The sequence below is a fragment of the Terrapene carolina genome, unplaced genomic scaffold (genome assembly GCF_002925995.2).
Source record: "Terrapene carolina triunguis isolate 2854851 unplaced genomic scaffold, T_m_triunguis-2.0 Scaffold231, whole genome shotgun sequence".
NCBI classification, from domain to species: domain Eukaryota; kingdom Metazoa; phylum Chordata; order Testudines; family Emydidae; genus Terrapene; species Terrapene triunguis.
This window is the reverse complement of record NW_020664582.1, coordinates 10,158,632-10,178,887: the sequence shown is the minus strand read 5'-3', so window position 1 is coordinate 10,178,887 and position 20,256 is coordinate 10,158,632. Positions and strand designations below refer to the sequence as shown.

General features: G+C 43.0%; 1 protein-coding gene across 3 annotated transcripts in view; it reads left to right on the top strand.

The window, feature by feature from the left end:
• The window catches only part of RAP1GAP2 (RAP1 GTPase activating protein 2), a 251,691-nt gene that overhangs the window by 215,284 nt on the left and 16,151 nt on the right, over positions 1 to 20,256 (top strand). For all 3 annotated transcript variants that reach the window (XM_026656558.1, XM_026656556.1, XM_026656559.1), the window contains 7 exons: positions 3,106 to 3,189; positions 6,047 to 6,147; positions 7,481 to 7,610; positions 8,715 to 8,870; positions 12,705 to 12,776; positions 14,470 to 14,556; positions 15,398 to 15,532. In XM_026656558.1, coding sequence (XP_026512343.1) covers positions 3,106 to 3,189; positions 6,047 to 6,147; positions 7,481 to 7,610; positions 8,715 to 8,870; positions 12,705 to 12,776; positions 14,470 to 14,556; positions 15,398 to 15,532 — 765 coding nt within the window. The remainder of the gene's footprint in view (positions 1 to 3,105; positions 3,190 to 6,046; positions 6,148 to 7,480; positions 7,611 to 8,714; positions 8,871 to 12,704; positions 12,777 to 14,469; positions 14,557 to 15,397; positions 15,533 to 20,256) is intronic.

Below are 20,256 nucleotides of genomic sequence, written 5' to 3'. Positions count from 1 at the left end.
CCTATAGATTCGTACCTCTCTAGTGATGACGTTGATTTAGGGTTAAATTCTGGCATTTAATGGTTAGAATGAGGTTGCCCACAAAAAATTGCAGTGACAATATACACTTAGAGAGTCATCAAATTCTTGTCACAAGCTTCAAGTCAGATTTATGCCTGTGCACGAGGGGAGGTGTGACCCCTAAAACTACTTAACCGCTATCAAAATGCATAGGCAGGTAGTTTGTTCTATTTTGGGGTGGAATATCTTATTCGGGTGGTTCATGCAGAGCTGTCACCATAACGTGTGAGCCAGGAGATAGTTCTGAGTTCACGCCCACTTTTGCCCAAAAGAATTCTCTGTGCTGCTGAGAGCTTTCTCAACACTCTATAATTCTTCAATTCATACTTTGGCCCACAGTCATGATTGCAGGACACTTGAAGAAGCATGACGGTTATATTTAAGAGTGTGTTTTAATGACATAGCCTATTTTTGATCTCATTTAAAAAAAAAAAGAATAACACAAGACAAGACAAAACAAGCCATAGTTGCTGGGAACTGTGCCTCTCCTGTAACAATGAATCTCCCCTCGGTAGGAGACAGAATTGAAGGTGTGATGTATTTGCAAGCCCCATGCAGGGGAGAAAAAAGGATGTTGCTCCTTTTACAGCCATTATTAGTTAGAACATTCATGAAACAAACTGAAGTGGCTCATGCTGTGATTCTCCAGTGACCATGAAATGTCCTTCCTTCCCCGTGTAGAACAACAATGGCAGTCATTCAACATGACTGAGATTTTAAAAGGAGTCCAAGGGAGTTAGGCACTAAACTCCCATCTGATTTGGACGCTTAACTCTCTTGGGTCTTTGGAAAATCTCAGCCTCTAGGCAGGAGCTCCACATTAATGCCATTTTTAAAAGCAGCAATGAAGTGTGAGTGGGAAGATACGTATGTAACCTCACTTGTGTCATTGGCAGAGTATGAACTGGAGACCATTAATGCTGACAGCTTCAGTCTCTATTGATTAAACTAAAGGAGTAATTCTATTAGCAGATAGCTAAAGTAGGCTCTTCTCCTTTTATGTGGACCAACCATTAGAGGGGGACAAAGACACACACTGTACTACTGTGGGGGTACATGGATGGGGCTAACAGGCAGATAAATGTGTGGCTGCCCTGTGTCCAGGTTTTGAATATTTGAGCTGGTTTAGTTGGTGTAAAATATGAATAAATGGCCTGAACCATCTAGGTTTGGGCCAGCCTAGCTCCATGGAGCTGTGACAATTTATACCTGCTGAGGAGATGTGGGGCGGAACAAAATGTGCTCGTTGAAAGAGATCTAGCAACTGGATTCCATTTGTTTGTTTCCCTGTCGCTACTCATGCAATTGTGCTACCATAGAAACCTCTTAGTGTGTAGTTAAAGCATAGTCTTCATTTTTGAAGTATCTTGTATAGATTCATAGATTCTAGGACTGGAAGGGACCTCGAGAGGTCATCGAGTCCAGTCCCCTGCCCTCATGGCAGGACCAAATACTGTCTAGATCATCCCTGATAGACATTTATCTATGTTGGAGACAGAGTATGTTAGAAGGCATTTTCACCACCTTTTGGTGTAAACCAAGGTCAACATTATCTTATTCTTGCTTTGTTATTATTTGGAAGTTGAGAACGTCCATTGCACTGTTCACTAAGAAGAATGTCTTTGACGAGTACTCTCCTATTAATGCAAACCTTTAAAAAATGAAGGTGCACCATATGCTGCCACTCAAGAGGAACCTCTAATTCACCCAATGGTAGAGTGCCAAAATCTCCCATCCAAACAACCCCAAACTTTTGGGAAGTTCAAATCCAGATTCATTGGAAGGCTGTGGGAGCTGTGGGTTCTCAGCACCTTCCATGATCAGACCTTATGGGCCAAATCTTCTGCTGATGTAAGTAGTGTATTGAAGTTCAGGTGGATTTACTCCAGCCTGAGGACAAATGTGAAGCTGGTCACTAAAAACTTGAGGCTGCTGTTGAAAATTTGGGCCCTTACATTCTATGGAGGTATCAGTTCAGTTTTTCCCACTACTCTGTACGTGCCCCTGTATTTTCATCTTGGCATTGGTTCCCACTGCTCCATGCCTTCAGAGTTCTCAATAATTTTGGCCCTGCCTTTATCTTCATGTTCTCCCGGCCCTCTTCCTGCTTCCTGTGACTTACCTGCGCTGTGTTTGGTGCATCCAACCACCATCTTTGCCTTTTTTTCAGCCAGGCCCATCTTCATGCCTTTTTCTACACTGCCCCAGGTGCCTGGAATATCCACTTCTCTCTCACAAACCAAACTCCTTCAATTTCCACTTCCAAGAAATACAGGAAAAGAGAGCCCCTGTTTGATGATGTCCACTCTACATGCATCCCATCCATTCTTGTTTGTACTGTTTGTCTTCTCTGGTGCCTCTAGACGAGCAGCCATTTGGGGCAGTGACCTCTAGAGCTGGATGGAATTTTTTTGGCCAAAAAATACAGATTCTGGGTGACCGAAACATTTCACAAACGTGTGTCAAATTCACTGGATTATTTCCATCAACCACTGCCCATGCAAATTCTGAGAATATAGAAATGTTTTGTTTTGCTGTTTTCGAAATGAAATGTTTCGATTTTTTCATTTGCAATGACTTTATGCTTTCAAATTTTACTTCAGTTTTGTTTAAAAAAAAAAAATTAAAATGTGAAGATGAAGCAATTCATTTTGTTCCAGGTTGAACAAAACATTCGATCAGTACCAAAACCAAATGGTTTGCCAAAAAATTGAATAAAAAAATTGTTTTGGTTTTATCCAAAACATTTGGGTTTTTAAAATGTTTTTGGTTCAGCCAGTCAATCAAAAAATTAATTATTTGCATAGCTCTAATGATTTCTAAACTGCTTGGCCCTGAGTCTCCACGGTACTGAGCCACGAACAAGTGACCAATAAGAATTTAGGGCTGTGTAGACATGGAAGACTTATTTACCCTGCCTACAGAACTTTACCATTCCAGTCTAAATTGTGCTTCTCCTTAATGCCATTTTTTATCTATGCAACATTTTAGACTCCGGTTCTACAAATTACTGAATTAAATCATTCAAATTATGTTTTATTCCAGGCATCCCAGATGATAGTGTCTTATGATGAGCATGAGGTTAATAACACATTTAAATTTGGTGTGATTTATCAAAAGTTTAAACAGGTAAGTAACCCCATTGTATTGTCATTAAGCATATTCTAGAAAGTAGCTAGGGGGTGGGATTTTTAAATGTTGTGCACCCAAAACTCCAGCTGAAGTCAATGGGGGCTGACCGTGCTCAGCACCTCTAAATGTTTGTAATTATGTTGTCGTGTTTTCATTCTAATAATATGTTTCTTATTACTTGCACATTTCCCTTGCTCGTTAATAAATGATATGATTCAAAAATAAATGAATATATAAATCAAACCCTAAGCTAAATTAATGTGAAAATGCATTTTAGTGGCCATGGTTTTTTTTTAATCAGATGTTTGTTTAGACAGCCAAACAGTTATATTTTCACTGGAAGTCTTAGACTATGGAGATATGCGTTCACTGAAAATGCTTTCATTAACCTAGGAGTTTAGCATGTGCAATACAGACAGAGATGAATCTTATAATTTAGCAGATATTATTCTGACAGGCATTTGAATTATATTTCCATATTTCATCGTATTGTGTGTTGAATAACTAATGCAAAGACCATAATTAAGGTCCCTTTGTTATGAAATATACCAAAGGGGAGATGATTAAGACGCCAATGTTCCAATGAAGTATTAATTTGGATTTAATATTAGCCATACTTTCTCTTCCTTTTATTTGATTCTAAAGTTTCTTGCAGGGACTTTTAATAAGAATGTCTTGGCTTTTAGGCTTATTGTGAACCTATCTGTTGTAAATATTATTTATTGTTTGGATTGTGGGTTATAGCATCTAAGAGACCAAATTATGGATTAGGGCTGCATTCTACTAGTCACTCTACAGACAAGTAACAAAGAAGTAAGGCTCAGATCCTCAAATGTATGTAAGTACCTAACTCCCATTGATTTTAATGGGAGTTAAGCACCTTAACCTTTGAGGATCTGGCCTTACTTCCTGCACCAGGGCAGGGTTGCTGAGAGGATTCAGGGGGCCTGGGGTTTTCGGTGGCGGGGGTCCTTCCACTCCGGGTCTTTGGGGCACTTCGGCGGCGGGTTGTGGAGCGAGTGAAGGACCTGCTGCCGAATTGCCGCCAAAGACCCAGAGCGGAAGGAGCCCCCGCCACAGAATTGCTGCGGAAGAAACTCCGGGTCTTCGGCAGCGGGTCCTTCAAACGCTCCGGGTGTGTTCGGCGGCACTGAAGGATCTGCTGCCGAAGACCCGCCGAAAACTCTCATGGGGGCCCCTGAAAACTCTCGTGGGGGCGCCTGCATGGCCCGGGGCCTGGGGCAAATTGCCCCACTTGCCCCCCCCCCCAGGTGGCCCTGCACCACGGAACATATGCTTGAAGTGTCAGAGAGGATGTGACTGGTGGACAAACAGACAAATGGGAAAGAGGGAGCGTGAGATAACAAAAAGGAAGAGTTTAGCAGAAAAAGTAAACACTTGTCTTGCTGCTTGCCTAACTAATTCCAGAAGGGCATGATTTGAAGGCATCACAGCAGAGGTAGGTTTTGAGGAGGGTGATACGGTAGCTTTTGGAATTGTGTTTTCCTAAAATCCCCCTGCAGTTTCAACTGAACACGGTGGACTTCTCACTTCCCGACCTGTGCAGCATTAATACTGCAGTGTGATAACAAACAACTGTCATGGCTCCCTGCAAAGGGGATTGCATTTCAGTGCTGGGAAAAGTGATTCCTGCACTTGCAGGATCCTTCAGGATGAAGGGTGGTATAAATGTTAGATTGCCGATTAGAAGCTTCAGCCAAACTTCAGCGGACTTCACCCCCCCGTGTCAGATGTTTCGAATCATACCATGGTCTGTTCCTCTGCCTGGTACTTCTGTACTACATGACTCCAGCCCAGTGGCTTTCAGCATGCTGTGGAAGTAGAGCATGTGTGGATAAGAGCAGCATAGTTGATTCAGGTTGATTGCTGAAGACAGGCAAGCCTGCTTTTTTGGAGTTCTTTTAGAAAGCAGAAGATAAATCAGTGTCCATAGGCTTCCATCAGCACTGACTGCTTCAGCCAACATGATGTGCGGACAAACTCATTTTTCTGACTGCTACATATAGAAGGAGAGAAACAATCAAAGGAAAGTGACTTTTCCATTGTTTCCTGACTTGTGCATTCACTTACCTGTCTGTTATTGCCATGTGGCTAGTTTTTATTTAAGAGGTTTATTTTTTGAGAGAGAACTTTTTCAAAAAACTGTTTGGAACTGGGAGGTTTGTCAGAGCCGATCCTTTTTTGCAAACAGGTTTGGTTTTGATGAATTGAGTTTTTCTGATGAAAAACGTGTTGTGTTGGAAATTTCCCAACAAGCTCTAGTTCTGAGGAAAAATACCCAAAGAAATAAAGGCAAAAAAGTGCTCTCGTAAGTAAGCAGTATAGCTATCCCCTTATTACATCTACCCCCAACCAACCCAGTTCTCAGAGTCCCATGCATTCATTTCTTTCATTGTCCTTCTTAACAGAGTAATTTATTCCAGCTCCCGAACGCTGATACCTGTGGTAGTTTCTCTGCTCAGAGAGAGTATGAATTCTTTCCATACTGCGTCCAGTAGGCCCAGCCTACGCACCCCACCACAGTATGCTCATTTAAGTTACTTTGCTAGGTGGAGATTGTGCTACCTGAGTCTGATTCTGATCTGGGTTTACACCAGAGTTACTCCATTGACTTCAGCGGAGTTACGCCTGATTTATGTTGATGACAGTAATATCAGCATCAGGCCCATCCTGAGTAACAAAAGCCTGACATTTGGGAGTGCTGATGTCTCAACCCTTATTACACCATCCATCTCTGGTTTTAATGTGTCTTTAAACGTTCAGTTTGGCCCCTGCATCCTTAGAGTGAAAACTAGCCTGAGTTTTTTACTTTACTTGTTGATGTATTTTGCAGACTTTAGAGGAAGAATTGTTTGGGAATAATGAAGAGAGCCCTGCTTTCACGAACTTCTTGAGTTTGCTAGGGGAAACCATAACACTCCAGGATTTCAAAGGGTGAGGAAAATAAAGGAAACCGTTTTATAAATAAATGTAACAAAAGACCACTTAAGGTGTAAAAACATCCAATGCCTTAGAAACAGAAGTCACTTCATTGCTGGACTGTGTTGTACAAACCAGAAACAAATGTAACTGTGGCTGTTCTTTCAAAACCCGGGGAGCTACTCAAGGGGTCAGAACGGCAAAGAAAAAAAGAGTAGCAAATTTGCTTTCCTTTGTTTTAAAACACCAAGTGTCATTTCAGTCACAAATGACACTAACCCATATGGAAAACACACTCAGCATGTTCTCGTGTACTTTTCTAAGTGTGTTGCAAACCTATAATGAATTTGCAGAACTTGAACAAAATGTATCTGATCATGGTATCAGATGATCATCCCTGTCCTTTTGCTCTGCGCCATCATTGCAAAAGGGATGATAAGCTGGCTTCACTAGTAAGGAAGAATCCCCAGGTAGTATAAATCTGAAATAGCAAGTCACATGCCACTGGCCCCATAGTACCTGTCATAGGGGGCATGTCTGGGGAAGAAGTCCTGGTTGGAACACCTCTGCTGTCGGAATGGCCCCTTGTATCTAATGGTAGCTGGGTGCACATTAGAGCAACCTTGAAGGTTGCTCCAATGGGCGCAGGTTTAGGGAGCTATAAAGGTGGCGTGAAGCCTGACCCTGCAAGCCCTCCTGTTTGCTTCAACAGGAGTTATGCATGCATAAAGATTGCAGGATCAGGCCTGAATGGCTATTTCCCACATCACACTACCAGAATTGGAACCAATTATTAGCCTTGTTGGCTGTCTCTGCAAGGAAGCTAAAGACTGAGTAGCCCATGGAGACTGAACCCAACCAAACTTTCGCTCATTTTTACTACTAGCTGTGGACCGTTTTTTTTCTTTTAAGTTTCTGAAACATTCTGATAATTTGTCTTCCCCCTCTGCTTTCACACAGTTTGAGGCTTCCAGGTTCGGCCTGAGACTAGGGCTGGAAATGATTAAATACCCAAAGAAAGGCTGTTTTGTAGGCTTGGAAATCTCAGATAATTACGTTAAAGATCTGGTGTCAGATGCTTCTCTGAATTCCAAACCACTGAAAATTAAGCTCCAGATTACTAATCATTATACTTGCTAACTATATATCAGCTAATTATTTATAACAACAATAACTAACTATATATGGATACATGAGTTAGTTGTCTATATCACTAACTAGCTAACTAGAGATGCATACAGGAGATAGTTGTCTATATCATTAAATAATTTAACAACAAGCTATGGCCTTGGGTCAATGTTCTGTTAGTATTTATTCAGTTCTTTCCAACATTTTCTTTTATTTCTAGTTTCCGAGGGGGCCTGGATGTAATGCATGGTCAGACTGGTACCGAGTCTGTGTACACTGTATTCAGGGACAGAGAGATTATGTTTCATGTCTCCACAAAGTTGCCTTTTACTGAAGGAGATGCACAACAGGTAAGAGAGAGAGCCGACCTTGCTTTAGAGAGAAACTTTTAAACAGAAAGGAAAAGCTAAATATTGGAACTGAAGATGAGTTTGGAATTATTAAAATGGACATTGGGTATCTGTAATGAATGAAAAACTGAACATTCATTTCCAGTAGGCACCTTTTACGTTTGTATGTGCCACCTAGAACATTTTAAACGGTGTGGTTTTATAGTCCCTAAATTCAAGCCCTTTGAGACTGGCATGGCTAAGAAAGTTAAGGCTTTGTCTACATACAGAGCTGTATCCCTTTAACTATGTTATAGTTAAAATGGCACAAACTAACGAGTGTGGATGAAGTTATACTGGTATAAAGGTGCCATATAACAGTATAGCTTATTCCTGAACAGGAAGGGGAATAAATTATATTGGTATAGGGCACCTTTATACAAGTATATCTGTGCCCACATTAGGGGTTGTACCAGTATAAGTATTTTGGTAAACCATCATGCCCCCTAACTGATATAGTTAAACTCGTACAATGTGTGTAGATCAGGCCCAAGTGATTTCCCTTAAATATTGAGCAGCAGAGATTTAACAGGTGCTGATTTTAATCTAAAAATCCCTGCATGTTTTTGACCTAATGTAATTAGCGACGTCACAATTTTCAGGCTTGGGTGCCTAAAGGTGGATACCTAAATCTATAGTTAGGCCCTGAAATGGCCTCATTTTCAGGGGCGTTGGGAGCAGTGGAGGCTCAGTTTCAAATCAGGATACTTATTTAGGGGCCTAAATATGAATGTAGGGAATTAAATTAATAGATTTTAAGGCCAGAAGGGACGATTATGAACATCTACTCTGACCTTCTGCATAATAAAGGCTATAGAACCTCACCCAATAATTTCTATATTAAGCCCATAACTTCTGTTTGAGTTATAGCCTCTGAGAAAGAGATTCAGTCTTGATTTAAAGACTTCAGGTGACTGAGAATCTACTCTGTCCTTAGGTCTAGCTTCGGGCACCCAACTTTGAAAATTTTGGTCTAAGTAATTGCTCATGCAAAGTAGATATTTGTTTTCAGGAGACATCTGAATGCCTACTTTTAACTATCGAACATTTATGCTCTCCATTCAGCTCCAGAGAAAGAGACACATTGGTAACGACATAGTGGCAATTATCTTTCAAGAAGAAAACACTCCATTTGTCCCAGATATGATTGCCTCAAATTTCCTGCATGCATACATTGTTGTGCAAGTGGAGAGCCCTGAAACAGACAATGAATCTTACAAGGTAAGAGGATTCTGAAAGTGAAACTGCTGAATTTTGGTTCTGCGAGTCCACTTGAGATCTGACAATGGATGTGCAGTTGTCACCCTTAAAAACTTACCAGTTTTAACTTGGATAAATAGATTAGGGCCCTGATGCTGCAAAGACTGTTAAGTGCTTAATTTTGTGATTAAGATGACTCACAATACATAAAGCTAACTATGAATGTAAATCTTTGAACCTTGCTATGGGCCCAATCAAAACACCATTGAAGTCAATGGGAGTATACAATATCCCCTTGTACTTCCTTTTATTGACTATAGGAAATATCTTGAATACTGTAAATACTAAGGAAAAGCACTTAAGCACTTACTTAATTTAAAGCATATGGAAATTAAGTACATGCTTAAAGTTTAAGCACTTGCTTACTTTCCTCTATGCCTACATGAAAAGAGACAGTCATGACAATCAACAATTAATCCTTCCTGCAGTAAAATCATGATTAGATTTAGATATGTCAGTCTGGCATATGCCTCAGATTTGTGGATAATAAATAAGTAGTTCACAAACTATTTACCTTTTTGTGGGCTGTTTATGTATATTTCATATTTGTGTTTATACTGTGTATACACATAAATAGTGAACATAAGAACATAGAACAGCCATACTGGGTCAGACCAAAGGTCCATCTAGTCCAGTATCCTGTCCTTCGACAGTGGCCAATGCCAGGTGCCCCAGAGGGAATGAACAGAATAGGTAATCATCAAGTGATCCATCCCCTGTCGCCAATTCCCAGCTTCTGGGAACAGAGGCTAGGGACACCATTCCTGCTCATCGTGGCTAATAGCCATTGATGGACCTATCCTCCATGAATTTATCTCGTTCTTTTTTGAACCCTGATATAGTCTTGGCCTTCACAACATCCTCTGGCAAGGAGTTCCATGTGTTGGCTGTCCGCTGTGTGAAAAAATACTTCCTTTTGTTTGTTTTAAACCTGCTGCCTATTCATTTCATTTGGTAGCCCCTACTTCTTGTGTTATGCGAAGGAGTAAATAACATTTCCTTATTTACTTTCTCCACACCAGTCATGATTTTTTAGACCTTTATCATATCCCCCCTTAGTCGTCTCTTTTCCAAGCTGAAAAGTTCCAGTCTTATTAATCTCTCCTCATATGGCAGCCATTCCATACCGCTAATAATTTTTGTTGCCCTTTTCTGAACCTTTTCCAATTCCAGTATATCTTTTTTAGAGATGGGGCAACCATATCTGCACACAGTATTCAAGATGTGGGCGTACCACGGATTTATATAGAGACAATATGATATTTTCTGTCTTATTAGCTATCCCTTTCTTAATGATTCCCAGCATTCTGTTCGCTTTTTTGACTGCCGGTGCACATTGAGTAGATGTTTTCAGAGAACTCTCCGCAATGACAAGGATCCCCCTTGTCCACATGCTGGTTGGCCCCCTCAAAGAATTCTAGTAGATTGGTGAGGCCTGATTTCCTTTTACAAAAACCATGTTGACTCTTCCCCAACAAATTATGTTCACAGGTTAAGGTACATAAATGTTATATATAACCATTATTATATATTTAAATGTATACAAAAATGTCTAGTACATAAGTGTTTTAACTCTAATAGTATACTAATTCTAAGTGGAAGATATTAAATTAGTGCGCTATTTAATTTTTTAATTTGTCTTAGAACATTTTATAGCCTTCTCTACACAGTGCTCAAATGTACACAGAATAAAAATATGTATATATATATTTTATCTGATAACTATTAAGAGAGAATGTAAGGTATAGTTTTAAAAATTGAAATACATTACTTGAAGCCGTGAACAAAAATGGAATTCCTATGAAAACTAATTAAAAGCTACATACAATTAACCATAAAATTTAATGTATTTAATGCAGGAATAAATGATTAGCCTTGGGAATGGGTATATCTCTAAGGCAAGTGCTGTGATCTAGAGTAACCTTTGCTTAAGCCTTTTGGTAAACTTTTTGTGCTTGTGAAGGTGATATGACTGGTAGTGTTACAAGGGAACCTGCAAGTTTTCTATCCAGAGAACAAGGAACATGCAACAAGATTATTACAAAGACCATGGCCCGCTGCTGGAATTGTGCTAAGACATGGTAGTGAACTTAGAGGTGAATCCACCCTGTGTGAGAGTGTAAATGATTCACTTTTCATGTCTTCTTAGCCTTCAGGCTCTTAAAGGAAGTGTCTAACTATTACAGCAACTTCTGCACAGCAATATAGTGTCCATCCCACCCCACCCCATCTGCTAGGGACTGTCCCTTCCTTTCATTTTCTGCACACGCATTCAAATTGTGATCAAAAGGTCAAAAGGACACTTGCCGTGCGCACTTAGCTGCTTGTTCCTGCATGCTTCTCTCTTTACGCTCCTTGGCTAAGCAGATGATTTTCTTTGGCTTTTAACATTTAAGAGTTAAATCTATTAGAACTGAAAGGGACATTTTGCAACAGAAGCCAGCCACGCAAATTAAATCATCCGAATGGAAACATCATTTCACAACGTTAGGCTCTAGCAGGCGATTCTGCCTCAGTGACTGCAGGTCTGGAAGTAGCAAAGTGGGATTTATTAGTGTCTTACTTTCTTTTTTCCCCATTTCCAAAGAGCCCCTTCCAATTTGATGGCAAATCTGCCTTGAAATTTACTAGCATCCATCTTTATACCCTGCTTAACTCTTCTAACAAGTTGGCTGACTGCCAGAGCACTGCAGACATCAGTAACAGGCCAGAGAATTAAAGGGGCAGGCGGTCTATTGACCAAGCAATGTCAACTTACTTGTCAGATGAAGATCTAAAATTATTAGCCAGCTTGGTACATTAGCCTGTTCCCACATTTTGAGGGTACAGTGTGTGCTGCTTGTGACCGGGAGCAGACTAGAATCTCGCATAGCCCTCTACGTGTGTTGATTAGGGCAGGGGTACACTAGCGGAGCAGGTGTGAAAGGTAACGTTGCATACCACTGAGACAGGGTAATTCTTTATTGTTGGCACTGTGATCGGACCGACAGGCCCCAGTCAAGGATCAGGGCCTAGACTCTGTAAACAAGATGGTCCCTGTCTCCAAAGAGTTCACACCCAAGGAACAAGTGATTATGACAAATAGAAGGGGGCACACACAAGGTATCAGTGAGACGACTGTGATTAGTGTAATAAGGCAATGGGACCTAGAGGCGAGGGCACAGGACGGGGACTCAGGAATTGGACCCGGGTTTCCTAGCGATGCCACTGGCTTAAACACTGTGTTCTAGCCAGTGAGTCTTCAGTACAAGTGGAAATCCGTCTCAGAATGGGGATTTGACTTCTGCTTCTTTGTAAGAGGAGTTTATTATTGTGTCTGATTTGTATTACAGCGGCACCTAGAGGCTTGCAGTTGAGAACCAGAGTCCTGTTATGGCAGGCGTAGCACATCCCCACAGCGTAAGCGCTTACCATGACCCCAAAGAGCTTGCAGGCTAAATAGATAAGGGGGGAAAAGAGGCAGAGAGGCTTGCCCGAGTTCACGCAGCAGATCAGGGGCAGAGCTGGGCATAGAATGCAGGTCTCCTGACTCCCAGTCGAGTGCCCCTACCACTCTGTTTCTCTCCATTGTAGTCTTGTGCCCCTTAAGTAGGCTGGGCCGTAAACGGATACAACGCATTTAATGAATGTATGCCTTGGAGCACGTCTGTGTTATGAGTCTTGCTAGCAGCCTTGCCTGGATTGCTGCCGAGATACTCCAAGAGACGTGAATACTCTGGGCATTACTAATATGTTGTTGCTGCACCTGTGCGCTCGAGTAACTCATATATTCTTGCTTTCTTTTGGTTCTAATAGGTGTCGGTCACTGCCCGGGAAGATGTCCCTTCGTTTGGTCCATCTCTGCCAAGCCCACCAGTATTTCAAAAAGTAAGAAATAGAAAGCACAACGAAGGAGGTTTTTAAAACCCAATATCTACCCAAACGGTCTCAAAGTTCACCTGTTTGTTATGTAAAATATAGTAGGGTTGAGGTCAGAGCTAGAGTAAAACTCTAGGGCCAGATCCTCAGCTGGTATCAGTCAATCAGTGAGCGAAACTATGCTGAGTTGGCTGATACAGGTGCTGGATCTAGGCAATTCATAGAATATCAGGGTTGGAAGGAACCTCAGGAGGTCATCTAGTCCAACCCCCTGCTCAAAGCAGGACCAATCCCCTGACAGATTTTTGCCCCAGATCCCTAAATGGCCTCCTCAAGGACTGAACTCACAACCCTGGGTTTAGCAGGCCAATGCTCAAACCACTGAGCTATCCCTCCCCCCAATTCAGTGGAACAGTGAATTATTAACCTTTGATCTCTAAGGATCTCAGCAAAATCCTGAGTTGCAAATAAAAATTATTTGGTGGGAGGTTCTGAATCTAGTCCAAACCAACACATAATTTGGCACAATTCTCTGTACAAGAGATGCCAAGGAGCAGAATTCTGCAGCTATTGGAGGGTTAGGATGGAAGAAAGTGCATTGGCAGAGCTGTTTGGAGCAGCTTGAACCAGTGCCTGCCCATGCTGAATGGCTCTAGTCATTGCTATTTAGCCTTCGTTTTCATGAGACATGAATACACCCACAAATATTGTTTTAAAGAAAAACAAATTAATTTAGATGTACTGTATGTTTAATTCCCTAATTAAATATGATCTATAATATATCCCACTCTATAGCAGTATCTGTGTGTACATAAAATCAGACATATATTTAAAATATTTTTTTTACATGAGCGTATCCCATATTGGCTGTGTGTGTGTAACTAAATTGACAGTGAAATCAGTCCCTGTGTAGAAGATCAGCACAAGGCTTGGGATCCACGTAAGCCTTCAAAATAGGGCTTAAATTGGATTTAATTGCATGTATGGACCTTGTACTGACCCCTGCACAGTGGTGAATTTCCCCCCAGTTGCACATACTTTTGCATATAAAATGAATGGTTGTGTTGAGTCAAGAGGTGATGCACTCTTCCCTCTGAGTCACGAATAAACTAATGCCCAGCATATTATTAATAATACCTCGCTCTTATATATCACTTTTCATCAATAGATCTCAAAGCGCTTTACAAAGTAGATCAGTATCATTGTCCCCAGTTTCCAGATGGGAAAACCGAGGCACAAACAGGTAAAGTGACTTGCTCAAGGTCACTCAGGAGACCAGTGGCAGAGCCAGGAGTAGCATCCATATCTTCTGAGGCCTAACCCAGTGCTTTATCCACTAGGCCACACTGCAGTGCTGAAGGTGTTTTCTTTCAGATGGGACCAAGGTGTTCTCACCCTTCCATTTGAACTCCCTAAAGAAATTGTGGCTGGGGGGTTGTTAAGGGTTGTTGTTATTAGATACCTCCTCCCCACTTTGTCTTCACTGACGCTGGAAGGAATGCTCATTTGGTTAGGTCTCTGATAAAATGCAGGAGAAAAAGTAAAGCAGGATGGATTTGTAACATGCCGCTAATGCTCAAGTGTCCAGGATGTGACGTGTCGAGATGTATTTGCTGGCATGGAGGATTATGGACAGATTAGCTACCTAAGAGTATTTAAATGGTTTTGATTTACCAACCTCGCTTCACTTATCCCTTTCTAGAACACAGAGTTCAGGGAGTTCCTGCTCACCAAACTCATCAATGCTGAAAATGCTTGCTGCAAATCTGACAAGTTTGCAAAGCTGGAGGTAAGGAGAGTAAATATTTTTTCTCTCTCTCTCTCTTTCTCCTGTCTCTCTCCCACCACTGTCCTCTCTTTTGGGCCAGTCACAAAGACTGAGTAAGACTAGAAGAAACTGGTGTATGAATGGAGGAAGTTCTTACCCATTCATCTTCCTGGGCTACCATGTCCCCAGTGCAATTTCTAGGTCAAAATTTTCCTTAGTGAAGTAGAACCGCACCCCTTACCTAGTACCTCCTTAATTAAGGGAAATTTTGAAAGTGACCCTCTGCATAGGTGCAAACCACTGGTGTGGGGGATGATGGGACCACGTCCCCCCAACTTTTTACCTCTCTATGTGGTACAAGCCTCATACATTCACAGCCTGTCTCCCCTCCCTGCATCTTTTTTATATGGCCGAGTGTGTCCCCCTCAGTTCTCCGCTGCCATGACATAATGAAATGTGGGCCCCAATTTGGACCATATTGTCTGGGTGACAATAGACACTCTTCCTGCATCTTTCATCAGGAAGGCTGGGGGGTTACATGCTGTGCTACTGTATTAATGTCTATGAACGTCCTCCGGAATCTATTTGACCCAGACTTTATTATTGAGCTGGGTCAGCACATCAGGGCAACCAATGGAAGAGCCACCTCAGTATTTTGCTGTCTAGGCAGTTTGTAGTCACGTTCATGGTACATTCTCGTGCTGTTGCAATAAGATGCTGATTCCCTGAATGTCCTGGGCTGAGAAGATTGTTTCTACCACACGGAGCCATTGTTGCATCCATGTTACCTTGTTCCTCTGCACCAAGAGGCTTTCAAACCCAATGCACACACCAGCAACTGTGTCCCTTTTTATTCTTTCAGGACCGGACACGAGCTGCATTGCTGGACAATCTCCATGATGAGCTCCATACACACACACAGGCAATGCTAGGGCTGGGGCCAGAGGAAGATAAGCTTGAGAATGGAGGTCATGGAGGTTTCTTGGAATCATTTAAGGTAAAGAAAAGCACCTTACCTACAGCTGTAGATAGCATGGGCTATGGCCCAGTAAGCCCCAGAGTAATGAAAGATCAGAGAACCCAAGCTGATCCCAAGAGTGGCTTTTGGGAAAAGGGGTTTGGCTTCAAAGCAAGACCTGGGGATCAGGTAGAAGAGATTTTTGCAAAAGGTCCCAATCCAGCAAAGTACTTTTAGAACATGCTTAACTTAAAACAATGGAATGGAAGTCAATGGGAATGCTCACGTGCTTAAAATTAAGCACATGCTTAAGGGTTTTGCTGGATCAGGGCCTGAATCAAGGAATCCCTCCTCCAGAGACAGTGCCGTAACAAGGGCGAGGCGAGTGAGGCACTCGCCTCGGGCGCGCAAAGCGGAGGGGCGCAGCTCTACCGCATTCGGCAGCAGCTCTGCCGCCGCCGCTTCTTCGGCGGCAATTCGACAGCGGGTCCTTGAGTCCCTCTCAGAGGGAAGGATCTGCCGCCGAATTGCCGCTGCCGCTTCATTCATTCTTCGGCGGGTCCTTCTCTCCAAGAGGGACTCAGGGACCCGCCGCCGAAGAGCCTGGAGCCGGCCCTTGCCTTGGTTGCAAAAATTCCTTGTTACGGCTCTGTCCAGAGCATTTGATAATTCCTTCACCTGCCACTATCCATTACTGTTCATGCCTTCTTGAAAGCATGCCGGTAGTACTCAGGGTGAACGCTCAGATTTCTGTGACAAATGCCCCTCGTGACCTTATTAGCTGCAAGAGGCGTCTCGCAGGCTGCTCTCCAACCTCCGTAACTGCTTTTGTCAGCAAATGCTTTCACTGCATTGCCATGTGCCGCTGGGCCGTGTCTCTGCACAGAACCTGGTCGTTGTGCTGAGAGACGAGACGCTTCCTAAGATGATGCTTCTGAGCTGGGGAAGTAAACGGGCGGCCTGACAACAGGACTAATAGGTGGTGGTTGCTGTTTTTAATGTAGCAAACAAGATGAGAGATGGGTATATGTGGAGAAGAGAGCAGGAAAGGGGCTTTAGGTACCCCGGTGACGAGGCTGGTCTAAATGCCTAAGGGGAGAAAGGGGGAAGGAGAAGAAGAAAATGCAAAAGTCTAAAGAAAAGCGAGGGAAGAGAATAGAGTGAAACGCTGAGTGACCGCTCAAGGGATTAATTGCCGGGCAGAGTTGGATTCCTAATCATGGTGGAACAGAAATGTACTCAGAACTTTGGGGAAGTCCCTAAGGAAAGGAGGCTGCCGAATAACAGCGGTATCTCTTGGACAGGCTCCATAGTGAAAGAAAAGAAAGCGTGGCAGGAAGTGTTTGCATGTGTAAATATGAGGCCAGGTGTTACCGGTACAGCTATACCTGTACACTATTCCGGCAAAACACTGCTAGTGTGGAGGCAGCTCAGGCTGGCAAACCTGCGCTTTTGTTGATATAGTTTATTCCAGCCTCCCTGAGTAAATAAGATCTACAGGCAAAAGCACAGTTTTGCCGGTACAACTGCATCTAAACTAGGGGCTTTTGCCGGCACAGCTGTGTCTGTCAGGGATCACGCCTCATCACACCCCTGGCTGACATACTGTGCCAGTGAAGGTTTGTAGTGTAGACCAGAAGATAGAAAAATAACACCTGAGTTTAAGAAGAGCTGATGCAGACAGTGTCAAGAAACCCAGGGCTACTCCAAACCCAGCATTGTGACATTGTTCACAAGCAGTAAAACATAAGGAAGCGCTACAGAATACCATAGTTCAGAATTCCAAGACAACTTCCCCTGTATTCCCCCTCCGGGGTCCCTCGAAGGCACCCACATCTCCCTCCCTCCTGACCAGGATCCCTTCAGACCCCCACATCTCCCTCCCTCCTGACTGGGTTTTTTCCAGGCTTCACAGTTCCCTGCCTGCATTGTGATATCCTCAGAAAGCCAGACTGCCTAAAAGGCCACCATCTCAGCTTCCTCTCCAGAGGTTATGAACAGCGTTAATTGCCAACAGTTTTGAGTTCCCACGCAGCTCTTTCTAAGCAAGCGCATTTGTTCTTAAGGTAAAAGCATTACAGAGAAAACATATTAATAACAATAAAAGAACCTACACACATGCTATACAGCTTACCAGAGGTCACCCCAACTCCATCCCCGAGCTCTGGCAGGTGCAAGGATTGGGGCTGTCCCTTGGACAGCAGGTCTTGTCTGTTTGCTGGATCAGAAAGAAGGCCCTAAGTCAGGTTAAACTCAGGCTGTTTATCCAAAAGTCTTTTCTTTGTTAGTTGGTCTCTGGAGAATCCAGTCTGAACCGCCAGTATATGTAAGTCTTTCCAGGTGGCGGTATGTGCCGGGTTGGGGAGGGGTTTACAGCCTGGCTGGTTTCCCTTAATCACCACTCACTGTTTTGAATTCCTGGAGGAGCTGTGGTAGCCCTCCCCCATGGAGCAGAACACACTCATACTTAAACCACTCCATTAAAGCAATGGACCCCGAAGATACTGCATGGGGTGGCAATATCTGTCACACACTCTATTCAGATGTGGAGTCAGAAGAGCCTGTGCAGATTATGGGTGGGCTCGGATGGGCATGGGAGCAAAAGTGGCACTAGCTGTGTCTCTGGGTGCCTGCCTTGCCAGCACTGTGGCACAGAAAATGCAGGTAAGGTCTGGGTTGGGAGAGTATTGGCTTTGTCGCAAAAAGCTGCCAAGTGGGTACCCAAAGCGAGTGGGGGCTGCCAAATGGCTGAGTCAGTAGGCCACACGGTTGACAATCTGATTCCAGCCGCTGGCTGGGTTGTTCTAATAAGACAGAGAGAGTCTCCCATCAGCCCCCAGCACGTATGCTGTGGGATATCTGGAAGCTGGATGCTTTCCTGGTTGTTGTTCAGAAACATATGGCTTGCCGAACAGGGCTGATATCCTGGAACTTTTATTCATCTCCCTCTTGCTATGGCTCATGCCCTGCAGGCCACAACCCTGTTTCTAGCAGCTTCTGAGGGAGAGGAAAAGAAGAGAGGAAGATGAAAGCAAAACCATACGTAGCTGTTCGCAGGCTAGTCTGTGATTTTCAAGCTGTTCAAACAGCTTTTGCTGCCCGAGGGTTTAGACTTTTAGGTGTGTTTCCTCAACCTGTTTATACTCGAAAATATTTATTTTATGATTGGTAAGGCAAAGTAAGCAATAACGGCTACCAGAGACTACAGAATTATTGCATGTGACAGTGGTCCTTCCATCTACCCCTTTAAAACATTCAGGTTAAGAAATTTGGGCCTAATTTGAATCTCATTTGTGCTGTTTTTACACTTGTGTAACTCTTTTGACTACAGTGGAGCTATGCCTGATTTACACGAGTGCGAAGCAGATTTCACGTACCCAGCAAACATGAGCAGTAGAATTACCCCAGATGTAGAAATGATACAAAGCGGGGTCGTAATCAGGCCAACAGACACATCGGTGTCTCATGTTGAGCACCCAGAACACTTTTCACAGAGCAATCGCACTATATCTGATCTCTGTCCTCCTCATCAAAGGAAACCTGCACAACATCTGCAAAAGACAAGTCTGGGAGCCTAAATTCATAACTTTACTAGACACTGAAAATCACAGACTGAATAGAGACATTGGATTTATGGCTTATTGCAGCAATCTATAAGCCACTAACCTCCCCTCCTTTCCCCAGTGCTTTTTTCCTCTTCTCTCCTCCCTATGACTGGAGAGGAGTTAATGGACCACTTCACCTTGAATGGTCCCTTGAAATATGTGTTAACTATTTATACTAAACAATCTGTTCCACCTTGTATTTAACTGTGACACTGAATACCTTTCCCAGACCTGAAGAAGAGCTCTGTGTAAGCTTGAAACTCTCACCAGCAGAAGTGGGTCCAATAAAAGATATTACCTCACCCACCCTGTCACCCAGAAATTAAGACACACAAAATGAATGGACAGTTTTGAAATTTTTGGCCACAACCCCTCTGGGTGCTGGATTCTGATTTCACACCATTTTTACACTGGCATAACTCCACTGAAGTTACTGCTGAAATCAGAATCAGACTTATTTTCCCCATCTTTAATGATACTTCCTAGCCTAGCTCCTAAGTGTAGGTGAGGTTTCATCAGATAATCATTGTATTGTGTTTAGATGTGAAGAGCTGTACAAGTGCTAAACCTTATTACGCATGCAGAATACTGTAAGTCAAACACGCACAGCAACCCTGTAATCCTGTTATCTGCCTCCCACACAGATCATAGAATATCAGGGTAGGAAGGGACCTCAGGAGGTCATCTAGTCCAACCCCCTGCTCAAAGCAGGACCAATCCCCAGACAGATTTTCACCCCAGTTCCCTAAATGGCCCCCTCAAGGATTAAACTCACACCCCTAGGTTTGGCAGGCCAATGCTCAAACCACTGAGCTGGCCGTAGGGTGACCAGACAGCAAGTATGAAAAATTGGGACAGAGTGTGGGGGGTACTAGGTACCCATATAAGAAAAAGCCCCGAAAATCGGGACTGTCCCTATAAAATCGGAACATCTGGTCACCCTACATGTCCGTTAGATTCACTCTCCAAACCAAAATCAGCAATACTTTACAGTAGACCCACTAAAAGTTATTCAGAACATCACTAAAACCACACATTCGTTAGACACAACATTTATTTCAAGAGATTTTGAGAGATTCATGTTACATGAGATTTTTGCCTATAAGAAAGTGGACTGTATTGCTCTTTTGGCATTTCAGGGTCTCCCAGTGCATGTGA